General features: G+C 48.8%; 1 protein-coding gene across 1 annotated transcript; it reads right to left on the reverse strand.

Moving 5' to 3' along the window:
* Positions 1-18,539: 18,539 nt before the first annotated feature.
* Positions 18,540-20,114, reverse strand: LOC137838382 (uncharacterized). The gene is made up of 2 exons (XM_068647626.1): positions 19,991-20,114; positions 18,540-19,801 (listed from the first exon to the last, which is right to left on the reverse strand). Exons 1-2 carry the CDS (start codon positions 20,112-20,114, stop codon positions 18,540-18,542), a joined length of 1,386 nt encoding a protein of 461 aa, XP_068503727.1.
* Positions 20,115-20,629: the final 515 nt, after the last annotated feature.

The following is a 20,629-nucleotide window of genomic DNA, read 5'->3' on the forward strand; positions in this document are numbered from 1 at the left end:
GACTTAGGAGACGCTAAGGATGTCCAGGGTAAGCGCTTACCCGGTTTCGCTGGGGGATCCCATGCAGGTATGCACAGTTGAGGAGGGGGACACATGGATGACACCCTACAGGCACTACCTGGCCGATGGGATACTCCCATTGGAGCCCGATGAGGGCAAGAAGATAAAGAGGAACTCTGCCAAGTACACCCTTGTGGATGGGGAGCTGTTTAAACATGGGTTCACTCACCCAATCTTGGTGTGTGTGAGCGGAGAACAATGTACATGAATAATACCTGAGCTCCACGAGGGAATTTGTGGTAGCCATGTCGGTGGTAGGTCCTTGGCATCAGAGGTCGTCCGTGCAGGGTACTACTGGCCAACAATAAGAGAAGATTGCACGAGGTACGCCCAGCGGTGCAGGCAGTGTCAACAACACGCCGACTGGCACAAGGCGCCGCAAGAAGAGCTGAGGTCGATTTACAGCCTGTGGCCTTTTCACACATGGGGAATCGACATTTTGGGGCCCTTTCCTTTGGCAGTAAGACAGATAACGTATCTTGTAGTGCCAATTGAATACTTCACGAAGTGGATTGAGGCTGAGCTAGTAGCGCAAATCACAGCTCACAAGGTACAACACTTCGTGTGGAAGAATATAGTATGTCGCTTTTGCATGCCGAGGCGTCTAGTTTCTGACAACGATACACAGTTTGCAAGCCAGCAACTGGGAAAGCTGTGCACAGAGGTCGGGATAAAGCAGGTGTTCGCATCGGTTGAGCACCCCTAGACAAATGGGCAGGTTGAGTCCGCCAATAGAGTCCTACTCAGGGGTCTGAAGAGAAGACTTGAGAAGGCTAAGGGGACCTGGGCAGAAGAGGTTCCCAGGATAGTGTGGGCTTACCACACCATGCCTCAGTCCACCACCGGAGAGACACCCTTCAGCTTGGTGTACGGGTCGGACACGATGATTCTAGTAGAGATCCAGAAGAGCTCGTCGCATTTTCAGAGTTTTGTGGCTGAGGAGTCTAACGAAGAAAGAAGGGTGAACCTGGATCTGTTGGACAAGGTTAGAGAGGAGGTAAGGATCAAAGCTAAAGCAGTAAAGAGAAGGGTGGAGCATAAACACAGTTCCAAGATAAAGCCCCGACAGTTCCAAGTCGCTGACCTGGTAATGCAGAAAGCTCACCCGTACCAGTTGTAGAACAAGTTGTCCCCCAAGTGGACTAGCCCCTTCAGGGTGATGAAAGTCCTGGGAAACGGGGCGTAGAGGCTCGAGACCTTGGAGGGAGGTGCCATTCCTCGTACTTGGAATGCAACCAATCTCACGTTTTATTTCAGTTAAACTCTAGCATAGTACACAGTTTAAGGGGACATTTTTTCCCCTTTTTAAGGGTTTTTTAACGAGGTCACCCAATAAAATTACATTTGAAGTACACGTATTCTCGAATTTTTTGTACAATGCAGGGGCGAACCTTTTGCCTTGGTGTTTAGACACCTCGAGAGGGAGTGGCAGCTACCTTTGGGATGCCTCCCCCTCGAGCGTGGGCGCCAAGCGCGAACAACAAGGTTCAGTCAGAAACGAACCTGTCACCTTGGTGTTTAGACACCTCAAGAGGGAGTGGCAGTTTTCTTTGCGACGCCTCCCCCTCGAAGCGTGGGCGCCAAGTGCGAGCAATAAGGTTCAACCGGTGATGAACTGGTCGCCTTGGTGTTTAAACACCTCGAGAGGGAGTGGCAGCTTCCTTCAGGACGCCTCCTCCTCGAGCGTGGGCACCAAGTGCATCGGTCGTCATGGTATTTAGACACCTTGAGAGGGGTGGCAGCTTCCTTCGGGACGCCTCCTCCTCAAGCGCGAACAACAAGGTTCAGTCAGAAACGAACCTGTCGCCTTGGTATTTAGACACCTCGAGAGTGATGGAAGAGGCCCCAACACCCAAAAGAGCGTCTAGGACCAACCTTGCATAGAGGGCACCCACAAGATGCGTTGAAGCGTCTAAGAGACACAGGAAGCGTCTAGGCCACACAAGAAGCGTCTAAGAGAGTTGACATCCAAGAAGGGTGACGTCCAAGAACGCCCAACAAGTGTAGCTTAGTCTTATTTGTGGTGTAAATAGCATAGCCTTATGAACCTTTGTTTAAATTATGCAAATTAGGATTAAGGAGGAGTTAACCTAGATTAGCTACGGTTTCTAGAAGCTCTCCACTAATCTAGGACGTCCATGAGCAAGTTAGGAGGCCATGTGCACCCATGTGCCTCCATGTGCTACTCTTTTGCATTTCATTTGGCTTACATTTGATCATCATTTAGGGCATTGACTAAGTCAAGGTCAAAGTCAACGACTGGAGAGTCAAAGTCAACGACTGGAAAGTCAAAGTCAACTCAAGGTGTCGCCCAGGTGTAGAGACGCCAAGAGGAAGCGTCGCCAAGGCAGGACAAGGCGTCGCCAAGGCAAGGCGTCGCCTGGGTGGAGGCGTCGCCCAACCAGGGCGTCGCCAGATCAAACAGTGTAAAAGCAAGGCAATCACGGTGTGGTTCCCCGATACCCATGGGTAGGAAAGACCATGGAAGGAGCGACGTCGTGGGAAAGCCTCAGGTCCCGATATCTCGGGAAAGTGATAAAGAGAAGGAAAAGGTGGCTTCAAGGCCATAGTGATAGTACCAGTGAAGGGCAGCCTGACTCGCGAAGTACCCCTGTTGCCCCAGAGACGCCTTCGGGACAGATACGACCCAAGAGGAAGGTCACTCCCAGGATAACCGGGTGCAGGGTGTGAGAGGAAGGCAGATACGCTCTCAGAGTAAGTGGCTAGATACTTGGGGGCATGAGTTGGCACCCAAAAAGCCACCCCTAGCGCAGTAGCACTCCCAAACAGGAGGACCCACACGTAGAAACGTCCCCAGATGGGCGGAAACGCCCCCAGATGGGGTCATGGCGTCGTGAGGCCCTCCACGTGTACGACAGCCATGCCGGAATAGAAACACCCTCTAGTCAGGTGCCAGGTAATTAAAGATATTCAATATAGTTTCCCTTTCGAGCATACAGGTACTATTATGGCTCCCGAGCGTTTCAACGTCTTAAATGCGCTACGTTTCGTAATTAAGCGCTTTAATGAGTGCGTTACGTTTGAGTGTAAAAGCGCTTTAAGGCACTTTAAATGCTGGGGCAGTTTAAATAGCGCTGGGAATGTCGGAAAAAGGGTTGGAACCTTTGGCAAATTGACGAGAAACTCTTTGGTTGCTTGCCCGTGCTTTAAGGTTACGTACAAGTGACCGGAGAAGATTTTTGCTTGAAGGAGACAACACACACACATATACACAGTTTCTTTTACCACCCTCAGAGTGCCATACGCAGCGCTTAGAGACGTGGGTGGACAGTTTTTGGTGTTTCTTGCTGGCTGACTTGAGCGTCGGAGTGCACACGGCCGCTAGGGCGCCTCTTTGTCCTCTTTTTTGCAGGAATCCACGGGCAACCAGCGGGAAGGAGTCCCCAGCTGACTGTTGAGGTCGTGCACGAAGACGTCCCGGTCAACCGGACGGAACAGAAAGATGAGGAAAGTTAATGAAGGTAGTTTTCCAGGTAAGAGAGGTGAGTCACAATGGACTACTTAAATACCAAGTCTTTGCCTTAGCCAAAAACTATCCCTCAAGATCTTCACATAAATCTTTCTTTAGGTAAATCACTTAAAACACAATGAGGATGTAGAAATCAAATTTTATGCAACAAAAACAATGCAAACTATCTAGCAACTAAAGCAAATTATCAAAGAATTAAACAAGGCTAAACAAAAACAATTAAGCGAAACTAAACAAAAGTAATTGGCGTAATTAAAGCAATTAACAAATGTTAAGCTTGAAAGTTTAAGCTAGTCGGCCCTAGGTGAGGCTTCTTGGACACTTGGAGCCCTTGAAGACACACTCACCGTCTAATTGCGTGATTAACAAGTAATTATCAAAAGTTAAATTGCAAAGAAATTAAATGGCACTCCCTTTGTTGTTTTTCTAATTGCACTCCCTTTGTGGTTTTTCTTCTTTGTTGGGCCTTCCAAGGTGTGTGGTGTATTTAGTATGTGTTTGTTGCTGCCCCTTGCCTTTGATCCTCTTGGAATTAGGAAATTAAATTCTTCAATCCAGAACCTATTAAGCAAAGCTAGACTCCCCTCAAGTCAATTCCCACTCAACAAGTACCAATTGATATTTAATCCACCACAAAGCTTAGAGGTCAAAGAAAGAAAGCAAGAAACAAATTAATTTGAAAACACAGTACCACACAAATGGAATTAAATGTGACACAACTAGAAAGAGTTCAAATGAAATTAGACAAGCAAATAAAAAGGCACTTAAATAATGGATGGCACACAAAAAGGGAACGTAAGGAATAGCACTAGATTTGATTTAAAAACCAAAAACAGCACCACTGAAAAAAAAAATGTTGTGGTCCAGAATACGTGACTTTTAAAGATTTATGCTGAGCTAGCTCTTTTGTATTTGCTTCTGAAACTTGATACCCAAACAAATCAAGATCTTAACAAACCTCTGGCGTTGGTTTCACTCCAAACGCATGCACCAATTAATTTTACTAATTTTTTTAAAATCAGTGCTCAAGACCGTCAGATGTAGCGTCAGGATTGCACACTTTTTTTGTAAGATTTATCTTTTTTTTTCTATTTCTTTTTTTTCAACTGATTTATTTTTTGTTCTTTTTCTAACACCTCAATCTAGTGAAATCCAGAGGCTCAGAATTTTCTTATGTGGTATTTAATTTTCATAAGAAAAATCAGCCAAAACAGAATGGTGGAAAACAGAGGATTCTGAAAATCTGGAAACAAAAACAGAATGATATACCAACAAAAACACAATGGAATTTGTGTAATGGAATTTGTGTGGATCTAGCACACAAATATGAACTCAAACTAAAAATTAAAAAGCACCAAAGGATCAAAACACAACAGATTTCAGATCAAGCACTTAAACCAAAAACAAGAAACAATTAAATCAAGAAGAGTACTACTAGGATTTGTTGACAAATATGGAAACAGATGACTTAGACAAAACTTATGGATTCATAAAATGAAAAGACTCAAGAACATCATATGACCCAAATGAAAATTTCAAGCAAGACTCAAATACCTAAAAATAAAAAACAGCAACACAAAGATATCAAGAATCCTACACAAAATTGAAAATAGATGTTCAAGCACAATTTGAACAAAAACCCACCGATTGAAATGAATAAACAAGCATTCAAATCATATTAAAACACAAAAACAGAAAGACAACTTGGAATAAAGATGAACAACTTGGAGAAAGAAGAACTCAAAAAGAAAAATGCAAAGAGATACTCATCTTTGAAGAACCATAGCTCTAGATACCAAATGATGGCATTGAGGTCTTCTTTTGGTGTATTTTGGGGAGAGATTTGCGGAAGCTTATGGATGTTGATGGAACAAGGCCTTCCTAGGAAGTATGGGTGCCTTGAAAGTGCATGAGAGTGGGGAATTGAGGAGGTTTGGCCAGCCCCTTTGAAGGTGATGAAATGAAGATTAAAACCTAGATGCTAGGCAAAGAGTAGTGTATGGCACAAATTTGACAGCATAACAATACTCTATTCAATCTTGAAATACATGAGGTTGGCTCCTCCTTTTATAGGCTAAGGAGGGCCTGAAATGATGACCTAAATGATGATCAAATGCAAGCCAGATGAAGTGCAAAAGAGTAGCACATGGAGGCGCATGGGTGCACATGGCCTTCTAACTTGCACATGGACGTCCTAGATTAGTGGAGAGCTTTCAGAAACCGTAGCTAATCTAGGTTAACTCCTCCTTCATCCTATTTGCAGAATTTAAACAAAGGTTCATAAGGCTATGCTATTTACACCACAAATAAGACTAAGCTACACTTGTTGGGCCTTCTCGGACGTCACCCTTGTTGGATGTCAACTCTCTTAGACGCTCTTTGTGTGGCCTAGACGCTTCTTGAGTGGCCTAGACGCTTCTTGTGTGCCCTAGACACTTCTTGTGTCTCTTAGACGCTTCAACACATCTTGTGGGTGCCCTCTATGCAAGGTTGGTCCTAGACGCTCTTTTGGGTGCTGAGCCTCTTCCATCAGAGAGTGAGTGGCAGTTTTCTTTGGGATGCCTCCCCCTCGAAGCGTGGGCGCCAAGTGCGAGGAACAAGGTTCAACCGATGATGAACTGTTCGCCTTGGTGTTTAGACACCTCGAGAGGGAGTGGCAGCTTCATTCGGGACGCCTCCTCCTCGAGCGTGGCCGCCAAGTGCACCGGTCGTCATGGTGTTTCGACACCTCGAGAGGGGTGGCAGCTTCCATCGGGACGCCTCCTCCTCGAGCGTGGGCACTAAGTCCACCGGTCGTCTCGGTGTTTAGACACCTCAAGAGGGATTGGAAGCTTCCTTCGGGACACCTCCTGCTAGAGCGTGGGCACCAAGTACGAACAACAGGGTTCAGCCAGTTAAGTACTCCTTTGCCTCTGGGTGAAGACGAGGCCAGTGATGCACCTTGAGGCTAGAATCCTTGAGACCGCAAAGTATGAGTAAGTATATGGAAAGTAGTTTTTCTTGTCTAAACAAGAAGTTGAGGCAAGGCCCGTTGAAGGTTCACACATTCTCACTTCCATCACAGGTTGTTAAGCAGTTAAGGCAGAGGGCGAGAAAGCGTGCTACCTAAAGTTCGAAGTTTTAAAGTTTGTCAAGGACGTCGTATGGTGTTAGCATCAGAACACTGTTAGTAAGAGCAGCAAGTTAAAGACACAGTCCTCGACAAACAAAGATAAATAAAGCAAGTAAAGTAAGGTGCGAGTTGTATTAAAATTATAAGTGTTTTGGTGTACATAGTTTCAAGGTCAGAGGTTAAGGAAGTTATTTTTTAGGGCGCCTCGACACGATCTGCCCATCTACGACACGGTTCGACGTGGCGAAAGGGGAGACGTCCATCTCGGGATGCTTACAAGCAACCTCAGCTAGAGTGTCCTCAAACCTTGCGGCATAGGCGTCGACAGCGTCATCGATGAGCTCTGTTTTGGCTTTCTCAAAGGCTTCAGCTTAAGTAGCCAGTTCTGCCTTGACCCTTTCAAGGGCTTCAGTTTGAGTGGCAAGTTCAACTTCCACCTTTCCCAGTTGCACTTCTCGGTCCGTGGCCCGCTCTTCAAGTTTGGTCATTCTAGCTTTGTTGTTCGCGGCCTCCTCCTCTAGTTCCACCACCTGGACACGTAGTGGCACGACTTTGCCCAACAGAGTGGTGTACTCTTGGCCTTTTTCGTAGAGCTTCTTGTTAGCTTCAAGCTCAGCTTATCGGAGGACACTTAGCTCCTGGTTTAATGCAGTCTCACGGTTGGTAAAAACCTGAGTTTGTTGGGCTAGTTGTTCCCTCACCAGAGCCAGTTCTTCAGCCAAAGCCAACTGCCCTTTTGCTTTGGACTCTGCCTTGTGAGAGAAGGCGTCAACTAGGGAAAGGAACTCACCAAGGCCAAAAGCCAAGTTCTCCCGCACCACCTAGTCGGAGGAGTTTCCCCTAGCCTCTTTCTGGTAGCCCTTATGGATTTGTTGAAGGACCAGGGGGAGTTTAGGAGTAGGGCCCGGTTCAGGTACGCTCTCGCCGCCACCCTCGAGCGCAAGAAGGCCTTGGGGGGAGGAGGCGCTAGGTGGGTGATCCCTGAACGAGGCAGGGCGCCTAACTGAGGAGGAATGGGAGGTGGTCGTTGTCACAGCCTTGAGTCTTTTAAAGACAGGGCCCTCCATCGTGTCCTCTTCGTCGTCAGACACGATCTCCACCACTCTCTTGCCCTTCTCAAGGGGGATTGGCGTTGGAGAGGCCCTAACAGTCGCCAAAGTGACCGCGACGATGAGAGCTGAGGGGGGAGGAAATGGAATGGCTTGGTTAGTAGGAACTGATGGCGCTGGGGCACCTACGTCAACAACAACCTCTTCACGAAGGGCCAAGACCTCAGTAAATCTTGCCCTCTTCTCCTCGTTCAGCATCATGCCTGCGTCAGAATTGGAAAGAGGTAAGAGTTTAGTAAATATAGAAGAATCAGAAAACCAACGCAAGTATGAGTTAACAGATAAAAGCAAGCAGAGTAGTGTTGTAAGGAAGATCAGGAACGGGTTTCTATACCAATATAGCCAGCAAGTTCAGTTGGGCTGTATTCGTGTTTGATGAGCTCTACGGTGCTGAAGACCATTTCGAGGCTGGCCAACACTTGGCATAACTCACGATCAGCAGAGGGTAGCTCATCGAGGGTCTTGGCTTTCTTAAGAGTCAATTTCTTCACCCAGTACAAGGGGAATCCATCTAGCACAGTGCGGTCGTGCTTAGAGAAACACACCCTGAAGAATTTCCCCTTGAACCCTTTATAAGATTCCTGGAACAAGGTGAGGATGACTCTTCCTGTCACCCTGCTGAAACTTACCCAGAGGTTCTTCCCAGGGTTTTTGGCCCCAAAGAAATGAAGGAAAACATCTATGGAGGGGGCATGGCCAAAGTAATTACAAAGAATGGAGAAGGCCCTGATGAAGGCCCAGCTGTTGGGATGCAGCTGGACAGGGGCGACATTTATCTCCGTTAACAACTCCCTTTCGAAGCTGTTGAAGGGAAGGTGCTGCCTAATGCACTTAAAGACAGTCTGATAGAATAAGAAGAATGGTTCACAATCGTTGGCGCGAATGTCCACGCACACGGGTTCGCCCTTTGCGCAGGGGTGAACCGAGATATAGGCGTCACACTCTCTCCCAAATGCCCTACCCTTGAAGTCAGGCTCGCTGTCCAGGTGTTGATGGATTTGTGTCCTCCTCTTTTCGGTTTTGGTGATGGTTTGTGGAAGCTCCATCGATTGAAGGTGGAACAAGATCCTCCTAAGAGTGATGGTGATCTTGAAGGTGCATGAGAAGTAGGAAATTGAGAGTGGTGAGGCCAACTCTCTTTGGACGGTGACGGTTTAGGAAGATTAAGAGCCTAACCTTTAGAGGTTTTTTGGAAAAGAGTGAGAATGGCACAAAATTGGCAGCATTTCACTAATGATTTAATCTTGAATTTACATGACCCAAAACCATCTATATATAGCAAGAGTGGGCTGAAAATGAAAAGAGAATTGGAGGGAAATTCAAATGTTGGCACATGGGAAGGTGGCTCCAAAATTCAGCACATGTGTGGTAGGTTCTAGAATTCTTCCATGTGCTAGGAGTTCTAGAACCTTATGCTCCACTTAGGCTAAATGTGGGTTGGACCTTAGTTTAAATAGAAGTATTAAATTCTAATTAAACTTAGGTTAGCCTTCTAGGTGCCACTTTGCATGTTTTAACACATACAAAAGAATTAAACTATGTTATTTTTGACAAAAATGTTAAAAATATTCTACACTAGAGTTTATGACATGTAGAATGTGTCCTCTTGACCCCTCTTTGACCATAACTCTAGTGGTTGCCTCAATTTGACATTTTGGTGGCCTTTCAATGGATTGGTGTTGGGGCCTCTTCCATCATCCCCTCCCTATTGAAAAGGATTTTTCCTCAAATCCAAGGCTTCGTCCTCGTCATTAGTAGGGGGATGTATGTGGTTGGATGGTGTCCATCATCTCCTCTTTCTTAAGAAAATCTATCCTCAGATCCATTGGGTCGATCTCGGATAGCGGCCTCTTGCTTTGACAACTATGCTCGTCCTCCCGGATTAAATATCCATCGATGAGAATCATCAAACAAAGCAAATGTGTTAGTTTGAGTAGTTGTATAAAAAACAATTTTATGAAGTTGCCATTCTTTTTGTTTTTCTATTGTTTTTGGCAACTTTTTACAATATTTCTTTAGGGAGGAATTCATAATTTTCTTTTCTTTCAAAAGCTCAAGAGTTTGATCAACTCCAAAATAACTTATGAATCCTCTTTCATGTGACTCATTTACAAGGAGTTTTCTATGTGTTATTTGGGTTATGCAAAGTTTTTCTTCTTTAAATAAGTACCCCTCATAAACATAAAACCCTCCATGTGCTCTATGTTGATACTTAACAAAAGTGGTTGCAAAATCTTGATAAAGTTCAGGTATGTTATCAAATCCAAGAATTCGGGCTCCAAATTTTAAAAATAGGGCATGTTTCCTTGATAGAGCATCCACCACAATATTTGTATTTTTCATCTTGTATTTGATAACATATGGAATTTGCTCAAGAAATCCCATCCACGTTGCATGTATTTTTAACTTGTGTTGACTCTTTAAAGATTTTAAAGTCTCATGCAGGGCCCTCACAAGTGTTGTACCGTCCTGGTAGTCGGAAGTGATGACGTGGCAGCGAGCTATTATGTAGGCGTGTTGAGCAGGGCCCATGGCTGGCAGAAGGGAAGGAAGTCGGGGGGCTCGTGTGGACGCCAGTTATTGAGTTGGCGCGCCCCGGTCTCTAGCATACCTAAACCGGCGATCACTAGGTTTACGATGAAGTCGCCGGATGCAAACCCAGGTGACCAAATGATCAGAGATCGCCGAAAGGAGGACATCGCCGAAGATGAAGTCAGATAGTCATTTCTTAGCTAGCCAGAGGATGAGGTCGGGAGACAGCTTACCTGAACATACACGGTAAAGCAAGAAAAGTAGATCATGAAGGCGGCCGGCGAGACCACAGGGAAGGTGTGTACGAAGGCACCCGAACTCGCCACTCAGAAGAGATCACGCTCCAAGGCAGCTATGCACTGAGTTGTGTCATGCATAAGTAACTTAGCCAAAACCTGAAGATTAAGAAGTGGCGCCCAAGTCAAGGATGCTCCAGATGGTGACACGTGTACAGCTGGATGCGAGCCACGTGTCCAGATGTGTAACTGTCAGGAGAGAGAAAGTGCACAGGTATATAAGAGATTCTAACGAACTTCTGAGGTACGCACGTTTAGATTACTTCTTTACGCTTGCGAGTCTTGAGTACGCTGAGAGAGAATTTTGCACGGTTCCTTAGAGTTCTTGAGTTTCTCTTAGTATTTGGTGGTTCAGTCGCTGACTTGGGCGTCGGAGCGTGATCGGTCGCAGCGGCGCCGTTTTGTCTTTTGCAGGTTCTTGAGGTGAATGACGGTGAAGGACGGAGGCTAACACGGCGCAGAAGTCGATCCAGGTTTGACGAGGCAAGGTTCTTGCGTCCCGGTCAACAGGCAGGATCATCAGGCGCCCACCGTGGGGCCGTGTAAAACCTGTTCCCATCCACAGCGTGAGTTCTTGGAAGTTTCTGCAGTTTCTGTGTGGTTGTGTGCTGGTGCAACCATTTTCCGCCGTTCATCTAAGCTTTGTTCGGTAGTTTCGTGTTTTCCACCGTTCGTTTGAGTTCTTGTTTGGTGAGGTGAGGTTTTTCGCTGCTTACGCAAGTTTTAATCGGTGAAATCTAAGTTTCGCCGCTCGTTCGGATTTTCGTGGAAGAAGCGGTGGTTTGTGGTGGAGTCGTGAGTTTCTGTGAAGGTTTGCTGTTGAGGTTGTGTTCTTGAAGTTCTTGGGAGTTTTGCGAAGCTCTGACCGATTGATTGCTGAATCGATCGTCGCTGAAGAAGGTGTTGTTTGTCACTCCTTGTGATCTGTCAAGTTTTCATGAGAAAGATGAGAAGCAACCGTTCAAGTCCAGTCGCGCCAGTTGCTGCTGAAGGCGCCATGACTATGGCGTAGATGGTGGAAATCATGCATGCGCTACAGGCGAATGTGGAAGCCTCGCGCATAGAGCAGATAAAGATGCATGAGGACCTGGTCGCCTCTCAGGCCAAGAATGAAGAGCTTAGCAGAGTGACTGAGGAATTGCGCCAAGCTCTTCAGGAGCAGCGAGGGCGCCCAGTCGCTGAAGAGGTCGCGCCGTCAACGCCGCCTCGCGTTTTCCCCATGCCTTTCGCTCAGGCGATTACAGACACGCCTATCCCTGCGAGTGTGGTACCCGTGAAGGCTGTTTTTACCAGCGTGGAGGATCCTGAGGCACATCTCACCACGTTCCACACGCAGATGATGCTGTCAGGAGGATCGGATGCTGTGTATTGCAAGATGTTTGTGAGCACACTCCAGGGGACGGCGCTGGAATGGTTTGTGAGCCTGCCTACAGGCCACATAACCAATTTCCAGCAGTTTTCGAAGATCTTCGTCGAGCAGTACATAGTGAACAAGGCGCCGCCTAGGGTGTCCTATGATCTATTCGACATAAGGCAGTACCAGGGAGAGTCCCTCAGGGACTACTTGAATCGTTTTGGGGCGCAGATGGTCCGCTCGCCGGCCAAGGACGAAGAGATGTTGGTCTACGCATTCTATAAGGGCGTGCTGCCGGGACCCTTCTGCGAGGCGTTGATCAGGGCTCACCCCGCCACGTTTGCTGAGGTTAGGCGACTTGCGGTGGCCCACATCGCCGATGAAAGTGAGGTCGCCGAGAAAAGAGGAATTGTGGCCCCCGCTAGGCCACGTGCCCAGACCAGGATCCAGCCACAGAGGGTGCTGGAAACAGCGGCGGCCAAGAGGGATCAGAGGACTCGCCATCCCTATGATCCAAGGAAGAACAAGGGCAGGGGCCCAGGGCGCCCTCAACTGGCACGTCGGGAGTACAATCGCCCGCCGAAGCATAAGTTTGTCATGGGGTTGGCGGACCTGATCGCCATTCCCAATATAGCAGCCAGGCTGAAGGCGCCCGAGAAGGTGGGCGACAAGGTGTTGGGACCAAAGCCAGACGCCTGGTGCGAATTCCACCAGGGCTTTGGCCACACCGTGGACTCATGTTTGGCTTTAGGATACCAGCTCGACGACCTGGTCAAGAGCGGGTTCCTAAACGATTACTTGCTGGATAGAAGGACGGGGGGCGCGTCGAGCTCCCAGCCCGCAGGTGGTGAGGCTCAGCAGCACGAGATGCCTACTCACGGAGAGATCCACACCATTGCAGGAGGTTTCTCGGGTGGTGGATGCACCGCGTCACAGAGGAAGACGTATGCGAGGTCTGTGATGACAGTGGACATGTTCGAGGATCACTCACCAGACGTGGACATCACGTTCACAAGGGAAGATCTCAGGGACGTTGTGCCTCATGACAACGATCCAATAGTCATCTCGCTTGTTACAGCGGGAAGGAAGGTCCACAGAGTTCTGGTGGACCAAGGAAGCTCGGCAGATGTAATGTTCTGGCCGACTTTCACACAGTTGCAGTTGCCCCTTGACCAGCTGAGGCCTTATGGAGGGTGTTTGTATGGTTTCGCTGGCGACCAGGTGGAGGTCAGGGGGTATATAGAGTTAAGAACTACCTTCACGGATGAGGCGGGCTCAAGAACGGAGAAAATAAAGTACCTCATCGTGAACGCTCCCTCAGCATATAACATTGTGTTGGGAAGACCAACGCTCAACAGAATAGGAGTTGTGCCTTCGACCAGGCACATGAAGGTGAAGTTGCCATCGATGGAAGGGGTGGTGACCACCATCAAATCTGACCAGAAAGAAGCGAAGAAGTGCTATGAGAATAGCCTGAAAAACAAGAGGTCAGTGAGTTACATCACAACGACGCCGCCCCTCGGTGTGAAGCCCAAGCCAACAGAGTGGCGGGTTGTTGGCGTGGCGATGGAGGTGGCCGCCGGAGGAGACGTCGTCATGATGGACGCTGAGGCTGAGGGAGAGAACGCCAAGCGGGAAGAAGAGGCGAGAAACCGCCCAGAGGAAGCGAGGGAGCTGGGAATCGCCAGGGCGGTAATCGCCAGGGAAGCTAGACCCAAACCCGTCGAGGAATGGCTCGAGAGGGAGATCGGGGGAAAGGTCTTCAAGCTGGGAAGATCCTTGGAGGCTGAGCTCCAAGACCAGATTGCCAAGGTGATAGAGCGGCATCTGCATGCTTTCGCATAGTCTGCTTCAGACATGCCGGGAATTGACCCCGACTTCTTGTGCCATCATCTAGTAATGGACAACCAGATCAGGCCAGTGCGACAGAGAAGAAGGAAATTCAACGAGGAGAGAAGGCAGGCGATCAGGGATGAAACCCAGAAGCTAGCCTGTCGTGCTGGTGAAGAAAAGCAATGGGAAATGGCGCATGTGTGTCGATTTCACCGATCTGAACAAGGCTTGCCCGAAGGATTCGTATCCTTTGCCAAGCATAGACGCCCTTGTCGACAGTGCTGCAGGGTGTAAGTTGCTGAGTTTCCTGGACGCCTTCTCGGGGTACAACCAGATAAAGATGCATCCCATGGATGAAGAGAAGACCGCATTCATGACGGAGAGATCGTGCTACTGCTACAAGGTGATGCCATTTGGGCTGAAAAACGCGGGGGCCACGTACCAGAGGTTGATGGATCGAGTACTTGCACCTATGCTGGGGAGGAATGTGCAAGTGTATGTAGATGACATGGTCATGACCTCGCTGGAGAAAAGCAAGCACGTTGCGGACTTGGAGGAGTTGTTCACCACGATCGCCAAGTTCAGGTTAAAGCTGAATCCCGAGAAGTGCATCTTTGGCGTGGAGGAGGGGAAGTTCTTGGGATTCCTCTTAACCGAAAGAGGAATAGAGGCCAATCCTGATAAGTGTGCTGCCATCTTGGCAATGAGGAACCCGACTACCGTGAAGGAAGTGCAGCAACTTACAGGTCGGATGGCCGCCCTCTCTCGTTTCGTATCAGCCAGCGGAGAGAAGGGCCATCCGTACTTTCAGTGTCTGAGGCGAAACAACAAGTTTGCCTGGACGAAGGAGTGTGAAGAGGCCTTCGTCAAGCTTAAAGAGTACCTGGCGAGCCCGCCGGTTTTGTGCAAACCGCTGGTGGGGACCCCTCTCAGGTTGTATTTTGCTGTGACTGAGAGGGCGGTGAGTGCGGTGCTCGCCCAAGACCAAGATCAGGCCCAGAAGCCTATTTATTTCGTCAGCAAGGTGCTGCAGGGCCCGGAAGTGAGATATCAGGCCTTGGAGAAAGCCGCGCTGGCTGTGGTATTTTCGGCGAGGAGGTTGCGCCACTATTTTCACAGTTTTACAATACTAGTAATGACCGACTTGCCCATCCAGAAGGTTCTGAAGAAGCCCGATGTAGCTGGGAGGATGGTGAAGTGGGCGGTGGAGCTGTCGGAGTTCGATATCAAGTATGAGCCCCGAGGTCCGATCAAGGGGCAGATCTTCGCTGATTTCGTGGTCGAGCTCTCATCAGAAGCAACACGAGTTGAGGGGGATGATTTTTGTTGGGTGCTTTCGGTGGACGGGTCGTCGAACCAACAGGGTAGCGGTGCTGGAGTCATCTTGGATGGGCCCAACGGCGTGCTGATTGAGCAGTCCCTGAGGTTTGCCTTCAAAGCCAGCAACAATCAAGCAGAGTATGAGGCGCTGATCGCCGGTATCTTGCTGGCCAAGGAGATGGGAGCTAGGGTGTTAATGGCTAAGAGTGACTCGCTGTTGGTCACGGGACAAGTAACAGGCGAGTTCCAGGCCAAGGATCCACAAATGGCGTCTTACCTGGAGTATGTGCGGGAGTTGAAGAGTTCTTTTGTCTCCTTCGAAGTGGTCCACGTGCCCAGAGAGCAGAATGCCCGAGCTGACTTGCTAGCTAAGCTCGCCAGTTCAGGCAAGGGGGGTAGGCAGAGGACGGTGATCTAAGAAACTCTGAACACGCCTAAAGCATTTGTGGCAGATCACCTGGTCCTTCAGATAAGCAAATCGACGGAGAAAGTGGCGAGGGGTCACAGGTCTTTAACTCAGGAGACCTTGAGATCGCCAAGAATAAGAGTATGCCGGGAGGAGAAGGTGAGCGTGGCGCAGGTCTGCGCTACCCATGAGCCATACACCTGGGTAACACAGTACAAGCAATGCCTGGCGGATGGCCTTCTCCCACTAGATCCGACGGAGGCCAGAAAGATAAAGAAGAAGTCCAGCAAGTTCACGATGATTGATGGCGAGTTGTATAGGTTTGGGTTCACACATCCACTCCTAGAATGTGTGCACGGAGAGAAATGTACAAGAATCATGGCCGAGCTCCATGAAGGGATTTGCGGAAGTCACGTCGGGGGTCGAGCTCTGGCCGCAAGAACCCTCCGTGCAGGTTACTACTGGCCAACAATGAGGGAGGTTTGCAAGAAGTACGCACAGTGTTGCAAGCAATGCCAGCAGCACGCCGATTGGCACAAAGCGCCTCCCGAGGAGTTGAAGTCAATTTACAGCCCTTGGCCGTTTCATACGTGGGGGATCGACATTCTGGGACCTTTCCCATTGGCGATAAGGCAGATGAAGTACTTGGTGGTGGCAATTGAATATTTCACCAAGTGGATTGAAGCAGAACCAGTGGCCCAGATCACCGCACACAAGATCGAGAGCTTCGTGTGGAAGAACATCGTGTGCCGGTTTGGTGTGCCCAAGCGTCTGGTGTCAGATAACGGGACTCAGTTTGCAAGTCACCTGTTGAAGAAGCTGTGCGAAGGGGTGGGAATTCAACAAGTATTTGCATCCGTCGAGCACCCTCAGACAAATGGCCAAGTAGAGTCAGCCAATTGGGTGTTGCTGAGAGGTTTGAAGAGAAGGCTAGAGAAAGCCAAGGGATCGTGGGCTGAGGAGGTACCCCGTATAGTTTGGGCGTACCACACCACCGAGCAGTCAGGAACCCATGAGACCCCGTTTAGCCTGGTCTACGGATGCGACGCAATGATTCCAGTGGAAATCCAAGAGAGCTCGTCGAGATTCCAGAACTTTGTAGCAGAAGACTCGAATGAGGAAAGAAGGCTGAATCTGGATTTGCTGGATGAGGTCAGGGAGGAGGCGAGAGTAAAGGCTGAGGCAGTGAAAAGAAGGATTGAACGAAGGTATAACTCGAAGGTGATGCCAAGGCAGTTTAAAGAAGGCGACCTGGTGATGAGGAAGGACCACCAGTACGAGATGGAGAACAAGTTGTCGCCTAAGTGGACGGGACCGTTCAGGATAACCGAGGCACTCGGGAACGGCGCCTACCGCTTAGAAACGTTGGAAGGAGGGGCGATTCCTTGCACTTGGAACGCCTCGCACCTCAAGTTATATTACAGTTAAAAGCTTTGTAAGTAAAAACAAACACGAAGAGTTTGCAAGCTTTCTGTTAAAACAGTTTGAAGGGGACACTCTTTTTTCCCTAAAGAGGGTTTTTAATGAGGCCACCCAATAAAGAAGAGTTTTCGAAGTTTAAAGTGTTTTAGATTGCATGCTTGTCGTTATTGCGAAAGTTTTGAAGAAAAGACCTTGTCACTCGAACGTGAGTTAAGGCGAGTTTTGAAGTTATGTTGCATGTTTTCTAAAAGGTTTCTAAGTCCCCATCGTTTTTCGGTGATTGGCGGCATCAGTTAAAGTTAAAAGTCCTCATCGTCTTTCGGCGATCGGAGGCACCAGCGATGGTTAAAAGACCTCAACGCCCTCGCGCGTCCTGAGGTGAGAAAGAGATAAAGACCTCCTCGCCGTCGAGCGAGTGCAGGCGGGAAAGAGTAAAAAGTCCTCAGTGTTTCCAAGGGAGAGAAGATGTAGCCTCTGGAGCAATGTAGAGGCACCAGTAAAAAGTCCTCAGTACTTCCAAGGGAGAGAAGATGTAGCCTCTGGAGTAATGTAGAGGCACCAGTAAAAAGTCCTCAGTGTTTCCAGGGGAGAGAAGATGTAGCCCCTAGGGCAATGTAGAGGCACGAGTTAAAGACCTTCTCGCCGATGAGCGAGTTCAGGCGAGTTAAAGACCTTCTCGCCGATGAGGGAGTTCAGGCGAGTTAAAGACCTTCTCGCCGATGAGCAAGTTCAGGCGAGTTAAAGACCTTCTTGCCGTCGAGCGAGTTCAGGCAAGATTAAATCCTTCTCGTCTCGAACGAGTTCAGGTACGGTGTGGAGGGTGGAAGAAGTTTAAAGGATAGCTAAGGTAGGTTCGAAGAGAACACTTAGCTATCCGGCTTACTGTTCTGAAAGTCAGGGAAGGTAGAGAAGGATCCGAAAGGCGCCTCTACCCCCAGATGAGGGAACAATGGCCAAGTTATGAAGGCAAGAGGAAGCTGGAATCGCCAAGACTCTTTGGCGATCAGAAGAAATTCAAGTGATGGCAAGAGTTAAGGCCCGTTTTGATAGGGCAGATCAGGTGAGCTATGTCTTAAACTATTAGTTGAGTTGAAACTCGCTGTTTGGAAAGTGGTTTCGCGCTAAGGTTCATTACCTTCAAGTTCACAAGTGGTTAGAATGCTATCGTTCGAAAGTCGATAGTTTGAAGCAGTTAGTAAACAGTTGCGCTCGCAGAATTTCTAAGTCAATTTCGTTTAAGCGATTTTTTGTAAGGAAAAGCAAGGCAAACAGAAAGATTGTAGGAAGAAGTAGAAAACTTCATAATAAAGTGGTATCAGTTCAAAGTACATATACCAATAAAGGAAAAGTTATTACAAGTAAGTTGTGCAAGAGAAAGACAGATGAATAAGTGATGGAGGGAAGCAGCTAATCTTTAGAAGGAACGATCTTCCCGTCCACCACTTCGTTGTTTAGTGACACCATGGAGAGGTCCAGATCAGGGTACTGGCAGGCAAATTGCTCCAGGGCGGCGTCAAACCCAGCAGCGAGGATTTGGGCGGAGCTCAGCTCGAGCTCTTCAGTTTTCTTTTTGAGCCCCTCGGTCTGCTGTTCTAGCTCATCAGCTCATTTCTTTAGTTCTTCAGTTGTCTCACGAGCTTGAGTGAGGTCTTCAGCAACCTTCTTGTTTTCCTCCTGCGCCTGGGCCAGCTCTGCGGCGATCCTCTCATTCTCCTTTCTGGCTTCGGCGAGCTCAGCCATGGTGTCATCCCTCTCTTTCTCGACTTTTCCTAAGAGGACCTCCCGATCTACTGACCTCTTCTTAAGGCTCTCTACCTTGGCTGCATCTGCTTTGATTGATGCCTCCAGGTTAGCCGCCTTGATACGGTAGGGAACCAGTTTGCTCTCTAGCTCAATTTTCTCTTGAGCTAGGAGGTGCACCTTCTGGTGTAGATCGGTGGCCTCCTTACGCGCCACCCTCAGCTCGGTGCTCATGGCGTCCTCCACCCGCGAGTGCTCGATTTCCGCCATCATAAGATTGCAAGACAACTTCTCCGCCTCGATCCACAATAGGCGATTCTCCTCTTGGAGCACGGAGATGTCGTCTTGAAGTTTTATGCTGGAGCTCTCCACAACTTTTGATATGATGGAGGGGAGGTCCTCTGCCATCATTCTGAGCTTGGCTATGAAGGGTCCCCAGATCCCTTTAACCGCGAGGGGAAGGCTCACAACCGCTGGTGGTGGAGGCGCTGAAGGAGCCTGGTGTTGGCTCTCACCACCGCCCTCTTGGATTGGTAAAGGTTGGGCTTCTTGGCGTGGTGGTGATGTGGGGGATTCAATGATGATTATCGGCGAGTTATGAGCGCCTTCATCCCCACCTAGCGCAGCTTCGGCGATTGAGGTTGTTGAAGGAGGACCCTCTCCAGCAGATACGAATGGCGTGGAGGCGCTCGGAGGGTTCTCCATGAAGTTGGGCTCAGTAGCCTCAACCGTAGGAAATGCAGCCGCCAAAGGTACTGCTTGGACTGGCGATGTTGGAGCTGGCGGAGAAGGCGGTGTTGGTGTTGGAAGAGGAGGTGGAGCAGGTGGTGAAGAAGGTGCCACCCTTCTCCTTTTAGTGATGAGGCCATCCTCGGTTACCTCATCATCCTCTTCTTCATCTTCATGAACCACCTGAGGAGCTTTCCTCTTTGGCTTCCTTAAGATGAGTTTCTTGCGTTGTTGAGCGGGCAATGCTTCTGAAGGAGCTGGGCCTTGAGGGGGCGACCTGCCCTGAGCAGCGGCGATCTCCGCTACTGAGGTGGGCACAGTTTGGGAGCCCGACGCCAACTCGTGGGCTCGGGCGAGCGCCCTCAATTCAGCTAGCTTGCCTTTACCCAGCATGAGATCTGCATAGTGCAAAGTATACAGGTGAGCTCAAAGACAAAAGTAAAACATATGAGTAAGTGTGCAAATGAGACAAACAAATGGTGCAGGAAATAAAGACCAAGTCTAGTGCGCAATAGACAGGACGCCCAGTAATGGATAACAGAGATGCAGCACAGGGCAAAAACTTGAATGTTGAGGTAAGCACTAACCTATGCGAGCCTCGAGTTGGTCCTCGAAGAACTCGAAGGAAATGATCGCAGAGGTGAGAAAGGTGATGTTAGCGGCTGCCACGCTCTTCCAGAAGAGGCACAGGTCCTTGTCCAAATCGCCCATGTTGTCGGGGCTTCTTGGCTTTCTAAAGCTTCCCTTGGAGTCTTTATTTCCCTTGTTTACCCAGTACAAGGGAAAGCCGTCGAGCAGCGAAGTGTCCCGATCATTCTGGCGCACTTGGACGAATTTTCCTTTCCAATCCTTGTAAGATTGCTGGAAGATAGAAAGTATCGACCTCCCAACAATTCCGTTCAGGCTCACCCAAAGGCGATCTCCAGGGTTCTTGGCCTCGAACAGGAAAAGGAACACGTCTACCGAGTCCGGTAGTCCCAAATGTGCGCACAAAATTTGAAACGCCCGCATGAATGCCCAGCTGTTGGGATGGAGCTGGGCGGCGGCGATGTCGAGCTCGGTTAGTAGTTCCCGTTCGAAACGGGTAAGGGGAAACCTGAGTTTCACCTTCTTGAAGAGGGTGGTATACACAAAGGAGAACAATCGTCGTTGTTCCCTTTGTCATCTGCGCAGACTGGCACGTCGGGGGGGCAAGGCATCATCGTCAGTTTGTCATCGTGCTCCTT

The sequence above is a fragment of the Phaseolus vulgaris genome, chromosome 4, assembly GCF_000499845.2.
Source record: "Phaseolus vulgaris cultivar G19833 chromosome 4, P. vulgaris v2.0, whole genome shotgun sequence".
Taxonomy (NCBI): Eukaryota; Viridiplantae; Streptophyta; class Magnoliopsida; order Fabales; family Fabaceae; genus Phaseolus; species Phaseolus vulgaris.

Bases quoted from the DNA above. Each gene is read 5' to 3' on its own strand.
- LOC137838382 (XM_068647626.1), bottom strand. From the start codon at position 20,114: ATGGGCGATTTGGACAAGGACCTGTGCCTCTTCTGGAAGAGCGTGGCA. The intron at 19,802-19,990 runs GTTAGTGCTTAC...TGCACTATGCAG, and splicing joins CCAACTCGAGGCTCGCATAG to ATCTCATGCTGGGTAAAGGC.